At 47.2% G+C, this 24,334-nt stretch overlaps 1 protein-coding gene across 3 annotated transcripts in view; it reads left to right on the top strand.

Annotated features, from left to right (window-relative positions):
• The first annotated feature begins 427 nt into the window (after positions 1-427).
• Positions 428-24,334, top strand: part of garnl3 (GTPase activating Rap/RanGAP domain like 3) — a 136,984-nt gene continuing 113,077 nt past the window's right edge. For all 3 annotated transcript variants that reach the window (XM_083794064.1, XM_083794066.1, XM_083794063.1), the window contains exon 1: positions 428-857. In XM_083794064.1, coding sequence (XP_083650190.1) covers positions 757-857 — 101 coding nt within the window. In that variant the 5' untranslated portion in view covers positions 428-756. The remainder of the gene's footprint in view (positions 858-24,334) is intronic.

The raw sequence follows: 24,334 nt of genomic DNA, 5'->3' as shown, positions 1-24,334 counted from the left end.
CACACCCACACACAAACACACGCATGAAGTCATCACCTAGTGCTAATTAGTTAATTGTGTGTGTGTGTGTGTGTGTGTGTGTGTGTGTGTGTGTGTGTGTGTGTGTGTGTGTGTGTGTGTGCGTGTGTGTGTGTGTGTGTGTGTGTCAGTGTGTGTGTGGGAAGGGAAGGGATCAACACTCAACCCTCAGCAGTCGGGAGTCGGGACTCCTCCGAGGCAGGCGGACCCATAACGTAACATAGCACACAGTCTAGTCTGGGATAGCAGCAGCAGCAGCAACCCGCCGCTCAGCACCAACAACAGTATAGGCTGCCGACGGCACAACAACGCCGTCAAATCAAAACGGAACGCCGTCAAAAAAAAACCCAACAACAACAACAACCCCCCCTCCCCCCAAAAAAAACAATGATGCACCACCACTACTAGTAGTAACCCCAGCAGGACATCGTCTTCTTCCGTTGTCTCTCTCCCAGTGGAAACTCTGCGCCGTCTGTGCTTCTTCTACTTCACATGTCCTGCTCAAACTGACGCGACGCGTAAAAAGGGGGGATTTCTCTGCTCTTTTGTGGTCAGCAGTCGTTCCTGTTCCTTTCCTTTCGTTCCTCGCAGACGGGCAGTCCATTACCCCCGGACCCTCTGTCTGTCTGTTCTACCCCGGGGTTTGTTTTGGGAAAGGATTCGGAAGAGCTGCGTTCTGCTACTACTACTACTACACTAAAGGGGATCTGCTCGACTGGACTATAGAGGCTGGCACCCATGAATTCGGATATCAATGTGTACCTCGGCAGAGAGAAAGCGGGCATCATGCGGAAGAGAGCGTTGCTCCTTCGGAAAGGGTGCAGCTTCGAGATTACGAGGTAGGTAGATGGTTTGTCTATGATGGGACGGACGGACGGACAGACAGACATGGGGGCACAACCGACCCTACCAAACTGTACAGGACTGTGTTCTGCATAGTGCTATATGATCTGTTCTTCCTGCAATGATGGCCATTTGGCTCTAGCCTGGTTAATAAACCAGACCGACTCAGCCGTTGGCAATCTGGCTCCCGGTGGGGGATTTCGGAGCTGTGTGTGTATTTGGCATGCTCACCTGCATGCGCGCAGATGGTGCCCAAAATCATAGAATTGTGTTTAGTGCGCGCGCGCGTGTGTGTGTGTGTGTGTGTGTGTGTGTGTGTGTGTGTATGCGCGCGTGCGGAGTCAAACAGTTATTGATCTTTTATCAATTAATATCCAGTCCATCATGGACTGTCCATGCAATATCAGACAATGAATGAACCATATTATCTGTCCATCGATGTCATATTATCTTCCTCCTATTATAGTATAGAAATCTAGAAAAAAATAAACCTGTATAGAATCGTGATTTCTAGCTCCTTGGATGAAATCCAATTAGTGCAACACACACACACACACACACACACACACACACACACACACACACACACACACACACACACACACACACACACACACACACACACACACACACACACACACACAAATACTTATATATATATATATATATATATATATATATATATATATATATATATATATATATATATATATATAGCCTATACACACACACACACACACACACACACACACACACACACACACACACACACACTCACACTCACACTCACACTCACACACACTAAGTATACTGTATACAGCCATACTGTAAAGCCTGTAGGGAGTGCAGTTACGCAGCATTGAGTGTGCACTGTGCAGCAGACAGTGCACTGGACACTGCAGGTTGGTGAAGCTGATCAATCATGCATCACCTATCTGCTGTCCATCACCATTCAGAAGCATCCCATTTAGTGAGTGACGTCCATATTGATCTGGGAGGCTCATTCATGGAGGCAGAGGGATGGAGGCAGCTGTCTGCCCCAATGCTTAGTGCTCAAAACATGGTTAGGGCAGATTAGGAACTCCCAGGACAGTGGTTCTCCAACTGGGGTCCACCAGGGGGGACCCCCAGGGGTCCACCAGGGGGGACCCCCAGGGCTCCACCAGGGGGGACCCCCAGGGGTCCTTGGGGAGGGAGGGTTCCACGACGGGGTCCCTCAGACATACTTGACAGTTTAACCCTATTAACACCTCGAGGCCGACGTTACAAATGCCTTGGTCTCGTTTAAGACGGTTTAAAAAAAATGGCTTGTATGTCTGCTATTTTTGAGTGGTGCAACCACTCCTACAACCAGCAATGTCCGTGTACCTGTTTGTTTACCTGTATGTATAAGTGAGCACGAGTATGTGACTTATTAATACCAGTAGGGAGGGAGGGAGGGAGGGAGGGGGAGAGAGGGGGAGAGGGGGAGAGAGGGAGAGAGAGAGAGGGAGAGAGAGAGGATTGCACCACTCCGTTCACACGTGTGTGATTTTTGAATAACCAAACGCAAAATTGGTACGGATGCTTTCCTGATTTTAATGGGTTAAACATTCATTACGGCCCCTTTTTGAGCTTGTAGATCTGGTATTTTTAAAGCATTGTGACAAATCTTGTCTTTTGGGGGTCCCTGGCACGGGATAGCCTATTTTCAAATGGGGGTCCGCCACCAAATACGTATACATTTTGAGAGCCATTGCTAATAGCCTATACCTACCCCCGCAATGCATGGGCTCATACAGCTGTCTTAAAACCCATTCTGACCCGAGATCAGATTCTAAAAATGTCTTCTAAATCCTGACCGTTTTCTGAAAAAGCTATGTTTCTATGTCAGTGGTTCTTCGGTTTTTCAAAAATAGCAGACCTACAAGCTCAGAGTGGCGCGCTATGAGCTTGTAGATCTGCTATTTTTCAATAGCTAAAGCATAACATAATGCTAACACCAAAAGCGGTTCCCGCCCAAAATGGGTTCACTTTGTGTGTGGCTATATCTTAAATTAACAACTAACCAGAAGTGTGTGTCGTGGTTTAATGCAGTATGCTGGTATTTACAAATAGTATATATATATATATATATATATATATATATATATATATATATATATATAGGCCCTGAGGGTGAGAACGCATCTGCCTGGGTGACGGCAGACTGCTGGGAGAATGCTGGCGCTTTGCCATATGCAGGGTCAGATCAACATATGGATTGTCAGAACAGGTCCGCTCCATATATGGAGATCTAAGGGTGGCAGCGGGGGCAGTGTCTTGAGTGTACAGGGTTTGATGAGGTCAGAACAACATATGGAATGTCAGAACAGGTCAGCTCCATATATGGAGATCTAAGGGTGGCAGTGGGGGCAGTGTCTTGAGTGTACAGGGTTTGATGAGTGCACAGGTATCTAGGTCTTCTGATCCAGTCTTCTTCATGTATGGCTATCCAGGGTTTGATGAGGTCAGTGTCGTGATCTTCATATATGGAGACGGCCATATATGGAGGCGTGATGTCACGAGGCGTGACCATATATGGAGGCATGATGTCACGAGGCGTGACCATATATCGAGGCATGATGTCACGAGGCGTGACCATATATGGAGGCGTGATGTCACGAGGCGTGACCATATATGGAGGCATGATGTCACGAGGCGTGACCATTTATGGAGGCGTGATGTCACGAGGTGTGACCTTTTATGGAGGCGTGATGTCACGAGGTGTGACCTTTTATGGAGGCGTGATGTCACGAGGTGTGACCTTTTATGGAGGCGTGATGTCACAAGGCGTGACCATATGTGGAGGCGTGACCAACCAACCAACCGACCGACTGATGGGAGATGCAGGTTTTCATAGCAACCCATAGCAACATATTATTATTATTATTATTTAGTGGCGAAAGCACATCAATCACCTGCAGCATTATAGTCTCATATCTCATATTTGACACATATTAGGCTAGCAGTTTTTTCACGCCGGGAGGAAAGTATGACAAAAAGATGAAAAAGAGAAGTATGACAAAGTTATAGAAACTGTACATTTATCAGCAACTGTATGTTGAAATGTGCTGACCGGCAGCATCTCCTGGAAATGCACAGTCGGGTCTTGTTTGTCAACCTCATACATCTCCATATTTCAACTTTTTAAGTGTTTTTTCTTCGCTAGCCCCTCTTATATACAGCATATGTAGACGAGCAAATCGGCTAACCAATCACATAAATTCAGTTGTTCATGAGATGATGACGCATGTCTGATGATAAGAGCTGATAATTCCGCTAAATATGACTGACGTAAATTAAACATCAAAACATTAAACGCCATGGACATTGAAGGGGAAACATTACATATCATTTATATAATATAAATATTTAATGTTAGTCCCTCCTATATACACAGCTTTTGTCCCCACACGTCTCAATATTTGCCACTGACAATGAAAGGAGAAATGAGGTCAAATGTCCGCCGAATAGGACGTGAATTTAACCAACCAATCACCTACATTCAGCTGTTCATGAGAGGATGTATGATGATGTATAATGATAAGAGCGCCCCTCACTTCACACAGGTGTGATTGTTTTCATCATACTACAGTGGCACACAAAAAGATAGCAGAAATACAGCTTGTATAGATCTGACATTTTCATATAAAGGGCGAGTGAAAGTGTGTCTGTGGGTTTTATAAATACGTTTTCTTTTTTTTCTCCATTTCCCGGAAAAGTAACGGTTTTGGACATGCAATGAAGAGTTACGGCCGACAGCGACAAGCTCACAATGCACACTGTGAGCTTGTACAGATAGATAGACTACTTCCGCTGCTCTTGTGCGATGCCGGTGTGTAGTATGGTGAAGTAGTAGTGCATTGATTCACGGAAGACCAGACATAAACAACAAAATCACACCTGTGTGAAGTGAGGGGCGCTCTTATCATCATACGCCATCATCGAAGGATGCAGGATGCAGGCTATTTGCATTACACAAGTGCCCCTCGATAGATATGAAGCTTTCTCATCATCATTTACTTAACTCACGGCCATGATCACATGGTTTGGAGCACAGATTCATAAAAGCAAACAATCTAAAGTATATACAATACATTACAGATTACACGATATACGTAGACATATCGGAAGGCTTTCCCTATTTGTACAGTGGAAGAGCATTTTTCAGAAAAGCACCCAATTTATAGATTACTTTTTGTTTTTCAGATTTTAGTAAGAAGAAAAATAAATAAATTGGCAGGTATTTTTTGCCTGAAATTCATAATGCCATTATTCTTACATTCTGCCGGACAGCGGCGATGATATGTAAGAAGTTAATGGAGCGTGAGAGGATTTAAATGATCCAACTCAAATGTGAAGGCACAGCTCTCCTCACGCCACCCCCACCCACAGGCACCTTGAATGAATGGATACTGTTTCTGTGTATGTATTGTATTGTATTGTATTGTATTGTATTGTATTGTATTGTATTGTATTGTATTGTGGATGACACCCTCCCACTCTGGACACCTGCTGCTGCAGCTTTCACATGTCATGACAACTGTAACTCTAACTCCAATTAGCTCCCAAGGAACAAACAGTTAATTATTACAGTAAAAGGACACTATCTGACATGACTACTACTGTGTGTGTGTGTGTGTGTGTGTGTGTGTGTGTGTGTGTGTGTGTGTGTGTGTGTGTGTGCGTCTTAGCAAACACAGCAGGGAGCAGAATAGCTCAGAGTCTCTGAGGGGGGGGGGGGGGTCGTCGAATCCCAGGCGTTACATAAACACACACCCATGGGAGGCTGGCAGTGGGAGCCATACGACTCTAACAAACACACACACACACACACACACACACACACACACACCCATGAGACACACACACGCACGCACGCACCCACACACCACTCGCCCTCACAGGGACTAATTATCTGATATTTAGTATGCCGTAAACTAGCTGTCCTCCCCCAACATTCAACACTTCCTAAAAATAATACATAGCATTTCTTTGGAATATGACAAGCAAGGCGGGCGGCGATGATGGCCAACTGGTTAAGGCGCTTACCACACATTTAGCCGGGGAGACATATAGCATCAGTGTTGTTTTGGGCAGCAAATTTCTATTTTAGTTTAGTCATATGTCACATGTTTAGTCTTTGGAATGAATATTCTTTGTCACCTGGAATGAATGTCAGTCTAGTTTTAGTCGATTAAATATCATAAGATTTTAGTTGACTAAATCTACATTTGATTTATTTCGACTAAATTGTATTTTGGCGGGCCTTTTAATGCCGTCGTAATGGCGGATTTTACACTTGCTGTTGCTGGTGATCTACAAGCTTGCAACGTGTCGCAGTGCGACTCATTGTGAGCTTGTAGATCTGCTATTTTCAACATGCAACCAAGTGTAAAATGTCTTTTACTTACTGGACCTCTTGTCCACTAGTCCCTTGTAAACATTTTAGTCTCGTTTATATTTGTTGACGAAATTGTCAATATAGGGCCTAGTAGTCTTAGGTGCTATTTACACGAGGATGGTGTTCATAAAAAACGGCAAAATAAAGTACCGTTTAGCGCTGTCATTTAGACGAGAACGGTGTTCTCAGGAGGTGAAAACGCATCGAAGTGAAACTGCCTCCCAGAGTGGAAATCTTTCAGAACACCGTTTCCTATGGTCTCCATATAAACAGGCAAAACGGTGAATCCGCAAAACTTATGACATCATGGCTCACGTTGGCTCACAGCGCATATGTTTATTACATTGATGCAGAGCCATATCATTATGATATAATGGAGTTCCTGAACAAGCCTCCCTCCTCGCCTACAAAGTGATGCTCATCAGCGATGTTGAATGTAAAACCATGATGTAAATAAAAAGCCTTGTGATAGACGGCAGCCGCGGCAGCAGCGTTTATGTAGCCTAATGTATTATACAATATATACCATCCCGTGGCGCGCCCAGAGCCGTGTTGCGCAGGCTTGCGTGAAGGTTTCTTCTTCTTGTACGTGGGTGACCTGTCTATTTGGCAGCCCGTTATCGCCACCTAGCGACAGTATAGCAAAATAGCACATCATATCATAACGTGTGCGTTCTCGTGTAAAGGGTAAGAAAAAATGAGAACGCAACGGGACTTTGACGTGTTATATGGAGATGGTCCCCGTCTAAAAGAGGCCTTAGTTTTAGCCATCATAGCTTAGTTTTCATGTAGTTTCCATTTAGTTTTGGTCAGTGAAAAAAGGTAGTTTTCTGATCGGGGTCGGGAGCGAAGAGAACCGTGGTCATGGTGTAGTGACTGGTGTGTAGTCATCAGGCCGGAAGCACCGAACCGGAACCAGTATTTACCCCAAAGAATTCCCTGCATCATCATTTTAGGGCCTACCCAATAAAAGCCTTGATTCGTCGTATAGTTTATAGGAATAGTATGTTTGTATTATTGTATATCCATCTTCTATTCTAACCCCTAGCAACTGGCGAGACTAAACTAGTACTACTACTACTAGTACTAATACTACTAATACTCAGCATTTACAAAACAAAACAAAACAAAGCGGCACCGAAAAACTGGAACCCTTCAACTGGAACCACCATGTATTTTTTTTCTTCATGTCCGTGGCATAGACCCGATCACCGGATCACATTTTGGAACACAGACCAGGCTTTCCTTTTCCGCGGTGGAAAGTCTGGCGACGCGAGGTTCACCACACAGTCACTCCCCGACTCTCTCCCCATGTTCCCTGTCTCTCTCCAGAGTCTCCACAGTACCGTCAAACCGCCAAAAATAGTAAGACAAGCAACTCGTAGTCGTAGGGTATAGGCCCAACACAAAAGGTTAGAATTAGGGCTTGTCAGTTAACCCATTCTGACCTGAGATCAGTTTCTACAAATGTCTTCTACATCCTGACAGTTTTCTGAAAAAGCCATGTTTCTGTGTCAGTCGTTCTTTTATTTTTCAAAAATAAGCAGACCTACGAGCTCGTACCCCCACACGGTAACTCTGTCATTTCTCTGCCGTTTCGGGCGCGGGGCGGCTTGCCGGAACCGGGCCGGCACCCTGGGCGTGTTCCTGTGGGTCTGGAAGTTCCGGGGACCCCCCCCCCCAGGGACCCCCACACGGAGTTGCACCACTCTTTTTAATAAATAAGAAATGAAATAATCGAGGCAAAAGTTTGAGATGACATTGACATTGATTTGAAGTCATCTCCAGGCCTATAGTCAGCATTACGGCCAGCATTACGGCTGAATCAATCAGCAGAGCCTAATCAAAAATAATTGCCAGCCATAATGCATTTAGTGTGCCACTACATTTCTCTAATGGAGTGGATTAAAGGCTGTACAGAAGAGACTGGATCATTGTTTTAATTTACACTGTCAGAGTGTAAAACGAGTCCTCTATAGCACTGGTTCTCAAAGTGGGTTCCGGGGACCCCCAGGGGTCCTTGAGGGAGCTCCAGGGGGTCCCCAGCTAAATGATGGCTAAATGAAAAAAGTTAAAAAACAAATCTGCCTAACGATGAGGTTTCTGAACTGCCCACAGCCCTCCTATGAGACACAGACTGACTGAGTAGACAATAGATGTATATTGTATCATCATGACCATTAGTGAAGACCAATTCTATGAAGATAGGTTGAAAATGGTAAATGGTGCATTTATATAGCGCCTTTATCCGAGGCGCCTTACAGTGCACATACACCGATGACGGCGGAAACCATGCAAGGCACCAACCAGCACACCAGGAGCAATTAGGGGTTCAGTGTCTTGCTCAAGGACACTTCGACACAAACTCTGGGGGAGCCCGGGTTTGAACTGCAGGTAACTGGCAACCTTACGGTTACCATCCGGCCACTCTACCCCTGAGCCATTGAAAAGTGGTGAAGTGGTCCTTTAACCACTGTGTGTGTTGTAGCCTAACCCTAGCCTACAACTCATCAAATCTTTGCTCCTGGGAGTCCCTGGCACAAAATATTTTGTTATGGCGGTCCGCCGGTCCGCGACATACTGTATCAATTTGGGGATCCTTGACATGAACGTGTTTTGAGATCCACAGGCGTCAGGCCTTAGTGCGTTAAAGATGAGATCCACAGGCGTCAGGCCTTAGTGCGTTAAAGATGAGATCCACAGGCGTCAGGCCTTAGTGCGTTAAAGATGAGATCCACAGGCGTCAGGCCTTAGTGCGTTAAAGATGAGATCCACAGGCGTCAGGCCTTAGTGCGTTAAAGATGAGATCCACAGGCGTCAGGCCTTAGTGCGTTAAAGATGAGATCCACAGGCGTGATTTATGTGATGATAGGCTTATAATGGAAACCGATTTCAGTCACGTCTGTCAACCTGACAGATGGTCTGAGCACTCATGAGACGCTGGCAAAATGACCAGGCAGGGAACTAGTGTTCTAACTCTCTCACACACACACACACACACACACACACACACACACACACACACAGACACACACACACACACACGTTTGGGCGTGAATAAATCTCCACAACGCAGATTTTAGATTTCAGCTAAAAAGCATTATTTTATGCTTTGGCTATTCCAAAATAGCAGGTAATACAAGCTGATATTGCATCACGTGACGTCGTGCTAGGAGCTTGTAGATCTGCTATTTCTGAAAAATCGTGACAATGTGTGCAAGTCTTTGAATATACCGGGCATATAATACATTTTTAAAGTGTTTGCTTCTGGCTGCGTGAATATTTTCGCGCCACTGATATACAAACACATGTTTTTTCTGAAAACTGTAAGACATTTTGTAGAATTGGTCTTAACGAGTTAACCCATTTAGGCCTGACGTCGATTTTTTTTATACTATATATTCAAAGATTTGAGGCACATTTTCAAGATTTTTCAAAAATAGCAGACCTACAAGTTCATGCCGCGCTATGAGCTTGTAGATCTGCTATTTTTCAATAGCTAAAGTATAACATAATGCTTTAAAACACCAAAAGGGGTTCCCGCCCCAAAATGGGTTTAACCCATTCTGACCGGGCACCCATTTTGGTGTTGGCATCATGTTATGCTTTAGCTATTGAAAAATAGCAGATCTACAAGCTCATATCGCGCCACCGAGTGGCGCGATACGAGCTTGTAGGTCTGCTATTTTTGAAAAATCGAAGACACTTTTAGAATCTGATCTCAGGTCAGAATGGGTTAATAATGAAACTGTCAGGATGTAATAGACATTTTTTGAATCTGATCTCAGGTCAGAATGGGTTAAAGGTCACTGCACACATGAGCCTAGTGAGAATTCAAGGTCAAGGTAACATCACGCCATATCTCATCAGAGCGATTATGTTCTTCCTCTGTGTTTGCTGAACCAGCCATCCCTCCAGTGCTTCTCAATGTTGATTTATTTCAAGGTCCCATACACCCCCATTAACTCTGACTGATGGGGCACGGTGGCAGTCGGTATAGCGCTGTCGCCTCACAGCTAGCAGTTTGGACTCCTCATGCATAGAAGGTAGCATAAGGTCTGTCCGCTGCCCCCCTCAGGTTGGGAGAGGAAGTGTAGAGCCCAGGATTACATTAGACAATTGACACTGGGTGGAAAAAAATGGGTTACAAAATTGTGGGATAATTAAAAATAAATAAAAAATCAGACTGAGAGTGTACATGTACAATTTGGAACCGAATTTGGTTCCATTTTGTACACTCTCAGAGTTACAGACCTGTAAAGGTCCATTTGGAACCCATTCAAGGAAGCCTGTGCAGGGTCCATGTACCCACACTTTAACCCATTCTGGGCGGGCACCCATTTGGTGTTAGCATCATGTCATGCTTTAGCTATTGAAAAATAGCAGATCTACAAGCTCGTAGCGCGCCACTCGGTGGCGCGCTACGAGCTTGTAGATCTGCTATTTTTTGAAAAATCGAAGAGCGACTGACATTATTTTTTAGAATCTGATCTCAGGTCAGAATGGGATAATCAGACCAGTGTGCGTCCTGTCCAGTGGAAACCTCTTATGAATCTGATCTCAGGTCAGAATGGGTTAAAGTCGGAGTGCAATGGCTTTTTTCTATCATTTCATTTAGAAGTTTCAGTCTAAAACGGAAGCCTGTGCGTTTCGAGTTGAATTGTTCAACTCATTCAGTATTTACTGCAGCCCCCTTATCCCCGCAGCCGTTTGTCCTCGCAATTGTTGTCTATGTCATTTCCCAGTTTTCCCCCCACGCCACGGCCACACGCGTGTGTGTTTCCCATCCGTGCTAAACCCTACATGTGTGGGAGGGCGTAGAGTAGACGAGCACATACTGTATCTCCTCTAGTGCACACTGTACGCAGTCACCAGCTGCTTCTCTTCACCTGACGGTGAGGAGTTTCACCCATTCAGGACGGGAACCCCCCTTTGGTGGATTAACCCATTCTGACCTGAGATCAGATTCACACGAGGTTTCCGCCGGACACACACACTGGTCTGATGAACCCATTCTGACCTGAGATCAGATTTTTAAAATGTCAGTCGTTCTTTGATTTTTCACAAAAATAGCAGACCTACAAGCTCGTAGCGCGCCACTCGGTGGCGCGATATGAGCTTGTAGATCTGCTATATTTAAATAGCTAAAGCATAACGTGATGCTAACACCAAAATGGATTCCCGCGCAAAATGGGTTAACTTGAGCATCGTGTTATACTTTAGCTGTTGAAAAATAGCAGATCTACAAGATCATAGCGCGGCACCGAGTGCCGCGCTACGAGCTGGAAAAACATATTTTCTATACTATAACTATAATTCACTCAATGTCTGTCTGGCCGCTGCTCCTCACTGCCTGCACCAATCGCTTCTCACTTTTCACGCAGGCATTGACCATAATATTATGGAGGTCTTAACACATTATAAATTAATAATTACATTATTAGTGAATACAATTTCCCCCATCTACTTACATGGGAAAGCGCAACGCAATCTCACACCTCCGCCCCCTATTGAGACCTGCATCACAGGCCACTGTTCTCTGTGTTACCCCACTGTCATGCTTCCTCTGCTACCGCCTGCCCCACCACTGAGACTGCCGACCTACACACACACACACACACACACACACACACACACACACGCACACACACACACGCCCTTATTTCATATGCTGCTCTCCGCGGTATCCGGAGAACTCGCCAGTTTTCCGACAGGTTTGGGTTAAGACCTGATGCCGACCGACTCTACGAATGTCTTCTAAACCCTAACAGTTTTCTGAAAAGCGTATAATTCTCTATCAGTGGCTGCTCAAACTCTTTCATGTCAAGGACCCCCCCCCCCCCCCCCCAATTTTTTTTTTATATGTATTTGGCCGCAGACGCACAACTCAAAGTGTGTTGTTATTGTTCCAGCTAAAGGCCCCCACAAGCAAAGATTTGCGTTAAAAAGTGTGCACTTGAAAAATGTATAAATACAAAGATGCACAAATGTTGATCTACAAGCTCATATCGTGGCACGAAGTGATGGGATATGAGCTTCAATATCTGCTATTTTTGAATAGCCAAAGACAGTATAGAGCACATTATCACACCCTTTTTTCATGTTTTAATTTAACCTTTTATTTAACCAGGCAAAGCAAGATCAAGAACAAACCCTTATTTACTTGAGGGAGAGGGAAAGCGGGCTAAAATAAATCAAACAGTCGAGGTCAAAAGAACAAAAACACACAAAGAGATTGAGATGGAGGCAGAGAGGACAGGGTGAGATAGAGGCAGAGAGGAGAGGGTGAGATGGAGGCAGAGAGGAGAGGGTGAGATGGAGGCAGAGAGGAGAGGGTGAGATAGAGGCAGAGAGGACAGGGTGAGATAGAGGCAGAGAGGACAGGGTGAGATAGAGGCAGAGAGGACATGGTGAGATGGAGGCAGAGGACAGGGTGAGATAGAGGCAGAGAGGACAGGGTGAGATAGAGGCAGAGAGGACAGGGTGAGATGGAGGCAGAGGACAGGGTGAGATAGAGGCAGAGAGGACAGGGTGAGATGGAGGCAGAGGACAGGGTGAGATGGAGGCAGAGGACAGGGTGAGATGGAGGCAGAGGACAGGGTGAGATGGAGGCAGAGAGGAGAGGGTGAGATGGAGGCAGAGAGGACGGGGTGAGATGGAGGCAGAGGACAGGGTGAGATGGAGGCAGAGAGGAGAGGGTGAGATGGAGGCAGAGGACAGGGTGAGATGGAGGCAGAGGACAGGGTGAGATGGAGGCAGAGGACAGGGTGAGATGGAGGCAGAGGACAGGGTGAGATGGAGGCAGAGGACAGGGTGAGATGGAGGCAGAGAGGAGAGGGTGAGATAGAGGCAGAGAGGACAGGGTGAGATGGAGGCAGAGAGGACAGGGTGAGATGGAGGCAGAGGACAGGGTGAGATGGAGGCAGAGAGGACAGGGTGAGATGGAGGCAGAGAGGAGAGGGTGAGATAGAGGCAGAGAGGACAGGGTGAGATGGAGGCAGAGAGGACAGGGTGAGATAGAGGCAGAGAGCACAGGGTGAGATAGAGGCAGAGAGGACAGGGTGAGATGGAGGCAGAGAGGACAGGGTGAGATAGAGGCAGAGAGGACAGGGTGAGATGGAGGCAGAGAGGACAGGGTGAGATAGAGGCAGAGAGGACAGGGTGAGATGGAGGCAGAGAGGACAGGGTGAGATGGAGGCAGAGAGGACAGGGTGAGATGGAGGCAGAGAGGAGAGGGTGAGATGGAGGCAGAGAGGACAGGGTGAGATGGAGGCAGAGAGGAGAGGGTGAGATGGAGGCAGAGAGGACAGGGTGAGATGGAGGCAGAGAGGACAGGGTGAGATGGAGGCAGAGAGGACAGGGTGAGATAGAGGCAGAGAGGACAGGGTGAGATGGAGGCAGAGAGGACAGGGTGAGATAGAGGCAGAGAGGACAGGGTGAGATAGAGGCAGAGAGGACAGGGTGAGATAGAGGCAGAGAGGACAGGGTGAGATAGAGGCAGAGAGGACAGGGTGAGATAGAGGCAGAGAGGACAGGGTGAGATAGAGGCAGAGAGGACAGGGTGAGATAGAGGCAGAGAGGACATGGTGAGATAGAGGCAGAGAGGACATGGTGAGATAGAGGCAGAGGACAGGGTGAGATAGAGGCAGAGAGGACAGGGTGAGATGGAGGCAGAGAGGACAGGGTGAGATGGAGGCAGAGAGGACAGGGTGAGATAGAGGCAGAGAGGACAGGGTGAGATAGAGGCAGAGAGGACAGGGTGAGATAGAGGCAGAGAGGACGGGGTGAGATAGAGGCAGAGAGGACAGGGTGAGATGGAGGCAGAGAGGAGAGGGTGAGATGGAGGCAGAGAGGACAGGGTGAGATGGAGGCAGAGAGGACAGGGTGAGATAGAGGCAGAGAGGACAGGGTGAGATAGAGGCAGAGAGGACAGGGTGAGATGGAGGCAGAGAGGACAGGGTGAGATGGAGGCAAAGAGGACAGGGTGAGATAGAGGCAGAGAGGACAGGGTGAGATGGAGGCAGAGAGGACAGGGTGAGATGGAGGCAGAGAGGAGAGGGTGAGATGGAGGCAGAGAGGACAGGGTGAGATGGAGGCAGAGAGGACAGGGTGAGATGGAGGCAGAGAGGACAGGGTGAGATGGAGGCAGAGAGGACAGGGTGAGATGGAGGCAAAGAGGACAGGGTGAGATGGAGGCAGAGAGAGGACAGGGTGAGATGGAGGCAGAGAGGACAGGGTGAGATGGAGGCAGAGAGGACAGGGTGAGATGGAGGCAGAGAGGAGAGGGTGAGATGGAGGCAGAGAGGACATGGTGAGATAGAGGCAGAGAGGACAGGGTGAGATAGAGGCAGAGAGGACAGGGTGAGATGGAGGCAGAGAGGACAGGGTGAGATAGAGGCAGAGAGGACAGGGTGAGATAGAGGCAGAGAGGACAGGGTGAGATGGAGGCAGAGAGAGGACAGGGTGAGATGGAGGCAAAGAGGACAGGGTGAGATGGAGGCAGAGAGAGGACAGGGTGAGATGGAGGCAGAGAGGACAGGGTGAGATGGAGGCAGAGAGGAGAGGGTGAGATGGAGGCAGAGAGGACATGGTGAGATGGAGGCAGAGAGGACAGGGTGAGATAGAGGCAGAGGACAGGGTGAGATAGAGGCAGAGAGGACAGGGTGAGATAGAGGCAGAGAGAGGACAGGGTGAGATGGAGGCAGAGAGAGGACAGGGTGAGATGGAGGCAGAGAGAGGACAGGGTGAGATGGAGGCAGAGAGGACAGGGTGAGATGGAGGCAGAGAGGAGAGGGTGAGATGGAGGCAGAGAGGACAGGGTGAGATGGAGGCAGAGAGGAGAGGGTGAGATGGAGGCAGAGGACAGGGTGAGATGGAGGCAGAGAGGACAGTGTGAGATAGAGGCAGAGGACAGGGTGAGATGGAGGCAGAGAGGACAGGGTGAGATGGAGGCAGAGAGGACAGGGTGAGATGGAGGCAGAGAGGACAGGGTGAGATGGAGGCAGAGAGGAGAGGGTGAGATGGAGGCAGAGAGGACAGGGTGAGATGGAGGCAGAGAGGACAGGGTGAGATGGAGGCAGAGAGGAGAGGGTGAGATGGAGGCAGAGAGGAGAGGGTGAGATGGAGGCAGAGGACAGGTTGAGATGGAGGCAGAGAGGACATGGTGAGATGGAGGCAGAGAGGACAGGGTGAGATGGAGGCAGAGAGGACAGGGTGAGATGGAGGCAGAGAGGACAGGGTGAGATGGAGGCAGAGAGGACAGGGTGAGATGGAGGCAGAGGACAGGGTGAGATGGAGGCAGAGAGGACAGTGTGAGATAGAGGCAGAGGACAGGGTGAGATGGAGGCAGAGAGGACAGGGTGAGATGGAGGCAGAGAGGACAGGGTGAGATGGAGGCAGAGAGGACAGGGTGAGATGGAGGCAGAGAGGACAGGGTGAGATGGAGGCAGAGAGGACAGTGTGAGATAGAGGCAGAGAGGACAGGGTGAGATGGAGGCAGAGAGGACAGTGTGAGATAGAGGCAGAGGACAGGGTGAGATGGAGGCAGAGAGGACAGGGTGAGATGGAGGCAGAGAGGACAGGGTGAGATGGAGGCAGAGAGGACAGGGTGAGATGGAGGCAGAGAGGACAGGGTGAGATGGAGGCAGAGAGGACAGGGTGAGATGGAGGCAGAGAGGACAGGGTGAGATGGAGGCAGAGAGGACAGGGTGAGATAGAGGCAGAGAGGACAGGGTGAGATGGAGGCAGAGAGGACAGGGTGAGATGGAGGCAGAGAGGAGAGGGTGAGATGGAGGCAGAGGACAGGGTGAGATGGAGGCAGAGAGGACAGGGTGAGATAGAGGCAGAGAGGACAGGGTGAGATAGAGGCAGAGAGGACAGGGTGAGATAGAGGCAGAGGACAGGGTGAGATGGAGGCAGAGAGGACAGGGTGAGATAGAGGCAGAGGACAGGGTGAGATGGAGGCAGAGAGGACAGGGTGAGATAGAGGCAGAGGACAGGGTGAGATAGAGGCAGAGAGGAGAGGGTGAGATGGAGGCAGAGAGGACAGGGTGAGATAGAGGCAGAGGACAGGGTGAGATGGAGGCAGAGGACAGGGTGAGATGGAGGCAGAGAGGACAGGGTGAGATGGAGGCAGAGAGAGGACAGGGTGAGATGGAGTCAGAGAGGACAGGGTGAGATGGAGGCAGAGAGGAGAGGGTGAGATGGAGGCAGAGAGGACATGGTGAGATGGAGGCAGAGAGGACAGGGTGAGATAGAGGCAGAGAGGACAGGGTGAGATGGAGGCAGAGAGGACAGGGTGAGATGGAGGCAGAGAGGACAGGGTGAGATGGAGGCAGAGAGGACAGGGTGAGATGGAGGCAGAGAGGACAGGGTGAGATAGAGGCAGAGAGGACATGGTGAGATGGAGGCAGAGAGGACAGGGTGAGATGGAGGCAGAGAGGACAGGGTGAGATAGAGGCAGAGAGGACAGGGTGAGATGGAGGCAGAGAGGACAGGGTGAGATAGAGGCAGAGGACAGGGTGAGATGGAGGCAGAGGACAGGGTGAGATGGAGGCAGAGGACAGGGTGAGATGGAGGCAGAGAGGACAGTGTGAGATAGAGGCAGAGGACAGGGTGAGATGGAGGCAGAGAGGACGGGGTGAGATGGAGGCAGAGGACAGGGTGAGATAGAGGCAAAGAGGACAGGGTGAGATGGAGGCAGAGGACAGGGTGAGATGGAGGCAGAGGACAGGATGAGATAGAGGCAGAGGACAGGGTGAGATGGAGGCAGAGAGGACAGGGTGAGATGGAGGCAGAGGACAGGGTGAGATGGAGGCAGAGAGGACAGGGTGAGATAGAGGCAGAGAGGACAGGGTGAGATGGAGGCAGAGAGGACAGGGTGAGATAGAGGCAGAGAGGACAGGGTGAGATGGAGGCAGAGAGGACAGGGTGAGATAGAGGCAGAGAGGACAGGGTGAGATGGAGGCAGAGAGGACAGGGTGAGATAGAGGCAGAGAGGACAGGGTGAGATGGAGGCAGAGAGGACAGGGTGAGATGGAGGCAGAGAGGACAGGGTGAGATAGAGGCAGAGAGGACAGGGTGAGATGGAGGCAGAGAGGACAGGGTGAGATGGAGGCAGAGGACAGGGTGAGATGGAGGCAGAGAGGAGAGGGTGAGATGGAGGCAGAGAGGACAGGGTGAGATGGAGGCAGAGGACAGGGTGAGATGGAGGCAGAGAGGAGAGGGTGAGATGGAGGCAGAGAGGAGAGGGTGAGATGGAGGCAGAGAGGACAGGGTGAGATGGAGGCAGAGAGGACAGGGTGAGATGGAGGCAGAGAGGACAGGGTGAGATAGAGGCAGAGAGGACAGGGTGAGATAGAGGCAGAGAGGACAGGGTGAGATAGAGGCAGAGAGGACAGGGTGAGATGGAGGCAGAGAGGACAGGGTGAGATAGAGGCAGAGAGGACAGGGTGAGATGGAGGCAGAGAGGACAGGGTGAGATAGAGGCAGAGAGGACAGGGTGAGATGGAGGCAGAGAGGACAGGGTGAGATGGAGGCAGAGAGGACAGGGTGAGATAGAGGCAGAGAGGACAGGGTGAGATGGAGGCAGAGAGGACAGGGTGAGATGGAGGCAGAGGACAGGGTGAGATGGAGGCAGAGAGGAGAGGGTGAGATGGAGGCAGAGAGGACAGGGTGAGATGGAGGCAGAGGACAGGGTGAGATGGAGGCAGAGAGGAGAGGGTGAGATGGAGGCAGAGAGGAGAGGGTGAGATGGAGGCAGAGAGGACAGGGTGAGATGGAGGCAGAGGACAGGGTGAGATGGAGGCAGAGAGGACAGGGTGAGATGGAGGCAGAGAGGACAGGGTGAGATGGAGGCAGAGAGGACAGGGTGAGATAGAGGCAGAGAGGAGAGGGTGAGATGGAGGCAGAGAGGACAGGGTGAGATGGAGGCAGAGAGGAGAGGGTGAGATGGAGGCAGAGAGGAGAGGGTGAGATGGAGGCAAAGAGGACAGGGTGAGATGGAGGCAGAGGACAGGGTGAGATGGAGGCAGAGAGGAGAGGGTGAGATGGAGGCAGAGAGGACAGGGTGAGATAGAGGCAGAGAGGACAGGGTGAGATGGAGGCAGAGGACAGGGTGAGATGGAGGCAGAGAGGACAGGGTGAGATGGAGGCAGAGAGGAGAGGGTGAGATGGAGGCAGAGAGGAGAGGGTGAGATGGAGGCAGAGAGGACAGGGTGAGATGGAGGCAGATGATTCGCAGTGGCGGCTCCTGACCGGAACAGCCCGAAAGGAAAATGCAATGAGAATAAGTTAACCCATTCTGACCTGAGATCAGATTCATACGAGGTTTCCACTGGACACACACTGGTCTGATGAACCCATTCTGACCTGAGATCAGATTCTAAAAATCAGTCGTTCTTCGATTTTTCAAAAATAGCAGACCTACAAGCTCGTATCGCGCCACTCGGTGATATAACTGAGTGACTGAGGTCATGGACATGGCTAACTGCCCTGTCTAAGTCCTTGGCAAAGTGTGTGTGTGTGTGTGTGTGTGTGTGTGTGTGTGTGTGTGTGTGTGTGTGTGTGTGTGTGTGTGTGTGTGTGTGTGTGTGTGCGACCATGACAAAGTCACACGCAAATGCATTTAACTACAGTACAATATCGAGGGTATTTTGTTGGCAATGCAGCAGCCAAATGTAAGGTCACTCATCTGTGCTGCGGACAAAACAAACACTTTTTTTTTGTTTATGGATGGATGAATGAATAAAACTGGAGGAAAGCCATGGGCCATATGAAAGCTGCCCATGTGCCACCATTGGCACTTTGGACATACCTGTCTGGTATACGTTGATGTCGTGACGTGCGCCGGAAAACACTGATTTACACTCTACAAGCAAGTATAGATGTGACACGCAGTGAGCTTGTAGATCTGCTATTTTCGGCGTGCGTCACCGCCGTATACCAAGGAGTCTTAAGCATACAGTAAATGTGTGTAAAGGAGATTAGACTTCATGTTGATTCTTGGGTAGAGCGATAATAAATCATTGACCTTTAGTGCTGTCCAAGTAGTGCTGCCTAACAGTCCTAGAGAGCCCACCACCGTGCCAGGAACAGTGGTGGTAACTTAAGTATCGATCAGTATTGATTCTGATTCTGATTCTGATATACAGGCCTGCATTACTGGTATTGATGGTATCATTAGCCTGATTGAGGCAACATGGATGGATAACAGAATATCTTTTCCACAATTGATGATTTTCTACAAAACACAACACCCCCCCCCCACACACACACACACACACGTTACATGAGTATGTCCATTTCTTCACACTTTATACTTCTACTCCACTGCATCTAAGACTTTAGTTACTTCTACTCCACTGCATCTAAGACTTTAGTTACTTCTACTCCACTGCATCTAAGACTTTAGTTACTTCTACTCCACTGCATCTAAGACTTTAGTTACTTCTACTCCACTGCATCTAAGACTTTAGTTACTTCTACTCCACTGCATCTAAGACTTTAGTTACTTCTACTCCACTGCATCTAAGACTTTAGTTACTTCTACTCCACTGCATCTAAGACTTTAGTTACTTCTACTCCACTGCATCTAAGACTTTAGTTACTTCTACTCCACTGCATATAATACTTTAGTTACTTCTACTCCACTGCATCTAAGACTTTAGTTACTTCTACTCCACTGCATCTAAGACTTTAGTTACTTCTACTCCACTGCATCTAAGACTTTAGTTACTTCTACTCCACTGCATATAATACTTTAGTTACTTCTACTCCACTGCATCTAAGACTTTAGTTACTTCTACTCCACTGCATCTAAGACTTTAGTTACTTCTACTCCACTGCATCTAATACTTTAGTTACTTCTACTCCACTGCATCTAAGACTTTAGTTACTTCTACTCCACTGCATCTAAGACTTTAGTTACTTCTACTCCACTGCATCTAAGACTTTAGTTACTTCTACTCCACTGCATCTAAGACTTTAGTTACAAGTTACTTTGTCGATTCAGAATATTTTTGCAGAACGTACACGAACCAATTGCACAGTCGTCTGATCGCTAATTGTTTGAGCTAATTGCAATTATATTTTTCATCATGGTTTCCATCAATCTGTATACAAGCATCTGGATGAAATGAACATAAACGTCATGTTTTCCCATCATTGTTTCCACGTTGTTGTCCCTGCTCTTCTAACCACTTTCAACCTGGCTTATAGATTGGTTCTTTTTTCGCGATAAAAAATGTGGAATGTGTAAAATGATTAAAGATCACGCATATTATGGCCATAGTGCATTATTTATTGTGTTAATTGGTACAGGTCATTAATTTCCAAAATTGTAATATTAATGTTCCTACGTTCAATGCCAAAATGCACAACTAAATCATTAATCGTAATTGTTTGTATGATTTGAAGTATAATCGACTGAAATTTCACGATCGCGACAGCCCTCAACTGAAAGATACTGGGCCTTATCTTGCCTCATGCCTTATCCCTGATCTTCCACGATAATAATAATACAAATTAAAATGGGTAATAAAGGATATAAATAATAAATGAATAAAATAGGAAAAACTAAAATAAATACAATAAAATGTGCCTTTTACTAGATTAAGGGGCTACACAGTGAACCAACCAGACTCTAACCAGTACAATTGAAAATAGGTTACCACTATAAAACATGACGAGTTAAAATGAAAAACTTTGAAAGAGTTAAGAGTGTACATCGTTTCTAGAAATCGAGGGAAACAGAAAAATTACATGTAGGAAAACACTTATAACAGCTAGGATACAGCATCAAAAGATAGTGAAAGGGTATTTTCACTTTTTAAAGTATAACAAAATGCCTAATCGGAAGACTAGGCATAAGGCGCCGCACAAGATACCGTAGGGCCCTTCGTCTGATGAAGCTACATCTAAAAGCCTGTCACACACGAACTGCAGGGGAGTTTCTACTTTGGAAGAACCTGGCAGCCTCTAGCAGATCTAGAGTCTGTGTGGAAACTCACTGGGTGGAATCTGAAGCAGGGAATCCATAACACAGAACAGTTGTAGTTCATTTAAGGAAAGGTATGCACTGGCAGCCGGCAGCTTGAGTCTGCTCGCTGCCGGACCTTGAACCACTCGAACCCTATAGCACTATCCTCCGGGGGACACCAGAAATAGCCGATCTGCAAGCCCACAAAAACCGTCGCAGGGTAGAAGGAAACCGAAAACAGTACAGACTCGGCAACTATAGCTCGCCTCCGTTTTAGAGCAGTGGTTATCAAGCCTTTTCATTTCAAGGTCCATTATTTATTCTGCACTTGAGCCACGGACCACCGTTTGAGCCACGGACCACCGTTTGTTGACATTTAGCCTCTCAGACCCAAATCTCCACTTAAAACCCCTTTTGGTGTTAGCATTATGTTATGCTTTGCTATTGAAAAATAGATCTACAAACTTGTAGGTCTGCTATTTCTGAAAAGAATTGAAGAGCGACATAACATAGAAACGACAGAAACATAGGTCTTTCAGAAAACTGTCAGGATGTACAGTTGAAGACATTTTTGGAATCTGATCTCAGGTCAGAATGGGTTAAATGATGGCGGCAGTGATTTAACCCCCACCCTGAACTTTCTGGCCTAGACAATCAGAATGGTCCTATCTGATTGCATTAAACGACATTAAACTCACTTCATGCATGCGCATACCCTCTATAGCGCAAAGTTTCGACACACAGATCTTCATCAGTGTGCATATCTCTTCATCTTCTTCACCACCTGTAATTATGCCATGGAATCCGTGGACCACTGTTTTGGGACCTCTGTATTAGACCAGGCTCCCAAACCTTTTATCTTGTGACCCCCAGGATCCAAACTAGTAAAAATAGCAGATCTACAAGCTTGTATAGTGGCTACTTTTCCTTCATGAAATTATAAAAATAAGAAAATCATTACATTGAAAATGTTTTGAAAAAAACAAAATAAAAAACAAAAAAGTAGGACCCATAAAGATGTGTCCCCGACCCAGTGTTTGCGAACCGAATTGTATATTGTACCATCACTGTGCGTGCGTGCGTGCCTGCGTGCGTGCGTGCGTGCGTATTCAGCTCCTCTGCTGTCAGAGCTAGCATGTTATGTAACTTAGAGTACCAGCCAGAGGATCCTGCCGTGACTTGTGGTGCTGTTTAGTCTGACAGGCTGACACCAAAATGTGATCCAGATGCACTGCACGTGCGCTGCGTGCACGCGCACTGCATGTGTGTGCTGCGTGCACATGCAACCTCTACTGCATGGTTTCGCAAGCCTTTTCATGTCAAGGACCCCCAAATTGATATGTATTTGGCTCCCATCTGAAATGGGGTTGTGCCAGCCAGGCATATGCTGTACTGTATGCACCCCTAGAAGAGAAGATTTATGTAGAAGATTTAAAGAAATAGCAGATGTGCAAGCTCACAGCGCTGTGTATGCGCTGTGATGCACTGACTGAGACACAAGCTTGTAGATCTGCTATTTTGGAATAGCCAACGAGTTAAACGCTGAGCTATAAAACTCCACTATATTTCTGTACCATACAGCAGTAAGGCCATCGTACCCCCCCCCCTCCTCTCTCTCCCTCTTCCCACTTTCTCTTTCCATCCTTCTCTCTGTCTCCCCCCCTCTCTCTCCCCCTTCCCACTTTCTCTTTCCATCCTTCTCTCTGTCTCCCTCCCTCTCCTCCCCCGTCTCTCCCTCCCTCCCTCTCCTCCCCCGTCTCTCCCTCTCCTCCCCCGTCTCTCCCAATCCTGCTCTCTCTCTCTCTATCAAAATGTTACCGAGATTCAAGCCTTTTCCTGTTTCTTCCTGTATATTTGTTTGCCAGGATGGTATTTTGATGACTTTATCGTTGGTATGATCTCCTCAGACGTGTCTTCTGAACATGTTGGTGCAGTGTGTGTGTGTGTGTGTGTGTGTGTGTGTGTGTGTGTGTGTGTGTGTGTGTGTGTGTGTGTGTGTGTGTGTGTGTGTGTGTGTGTGTGTGTGTGTGTGTGTGTGTGTGTGTGTGTGCCTGCGTACAGTACACAGTGTGCATGTGACACAAAGCCTACAGTGTATAACAGTACGTACTGCACAAACAGTGTTGATTTTGACAGCACATTTAGATTTTAACCTTTTATTTATTGCTTTTGACAAAATGAGGTACAAACGGGTATAGTATAATCCAATTCATGTCAAAAGTACATTTTTTTATTTTTCCCCTTTGTGCTCTTACACTCAACATACTACATGCAACATACGACAAAAACTTAAATTACAAAAAAAAAAGACAAGAACAAAAACCAAACAAATAATAATTATAATGTATCTCGCTATCCCTCCTGGCACTTCCTCATGGCACATAATGGTATACATACGTTGTTTTTTTGTTTTTTGTTTTTTTTTAGAGCTTGTCAACCTGTGGAGTTGATGGTTGTCTCCTGTAGAGTCTTTAGTTCAGTTATATGTTTAATCATAGGGCCCCATACCTGGTCAAATTATCCTGGTGTTCCCCTCAAGTTAAATTTAATTTTCTCCAAGTTTAGATACATCATGAGGTCTTTAACCCTCTGAAGTGTTCAAGTCAAATCCCATGTTGTTATTGCTTTTCTCTATGGGAAATATGCGTTTTTGAATGATTTATTGAAAATTCTCTGTTGTGACTCTGTGACAATAAAAGACCTTCAGAGAAAGCTTGACAAGTTTTCTTCCAGGAAAAAAATGAATTGAGTTGATACAATGTATAGTTTTTGTGTTGGAAGCCATTTAAAAAAAATGCGCTTTTTTCAAAAGTGCTTTTTAGCACATGGAAAAAAGATACAATCATTTTAAGGTTTATTTTGGTAACAGCTTTTTTTCTACAGGGAGCCCATACCTATGACATATCTCATTTTAAAGGGTGATTTGTCTAGTTCAATAATAAAAAAATAAAAAGTTTCCCACATGTACCACTGTAGATATTTTGCCATCTATAAATAGCATGGTCAGTCATTACCAAACTGACCAACCCAAATAAAACCGCCTACTGCCCCCTACTGGAACAAGATAGAAA

Source organism: Protomyctophum parallelum (assembly GCF_964188405.1).
Source record: "Protomyctophum parallelum genome assembly, chromosome: 21".
NCBI lineage: Eukaryota > Metazoa > Chordata > Actinopteri > Myctophiformes > Myctophidae > Protomyctophum > Protomyctophum parallelum.
The sequence above is the reverse complement of the archived record's forward strand: the minus strand, read 5'-3'. Positions and strand labels throughout refer to the sequence as shown.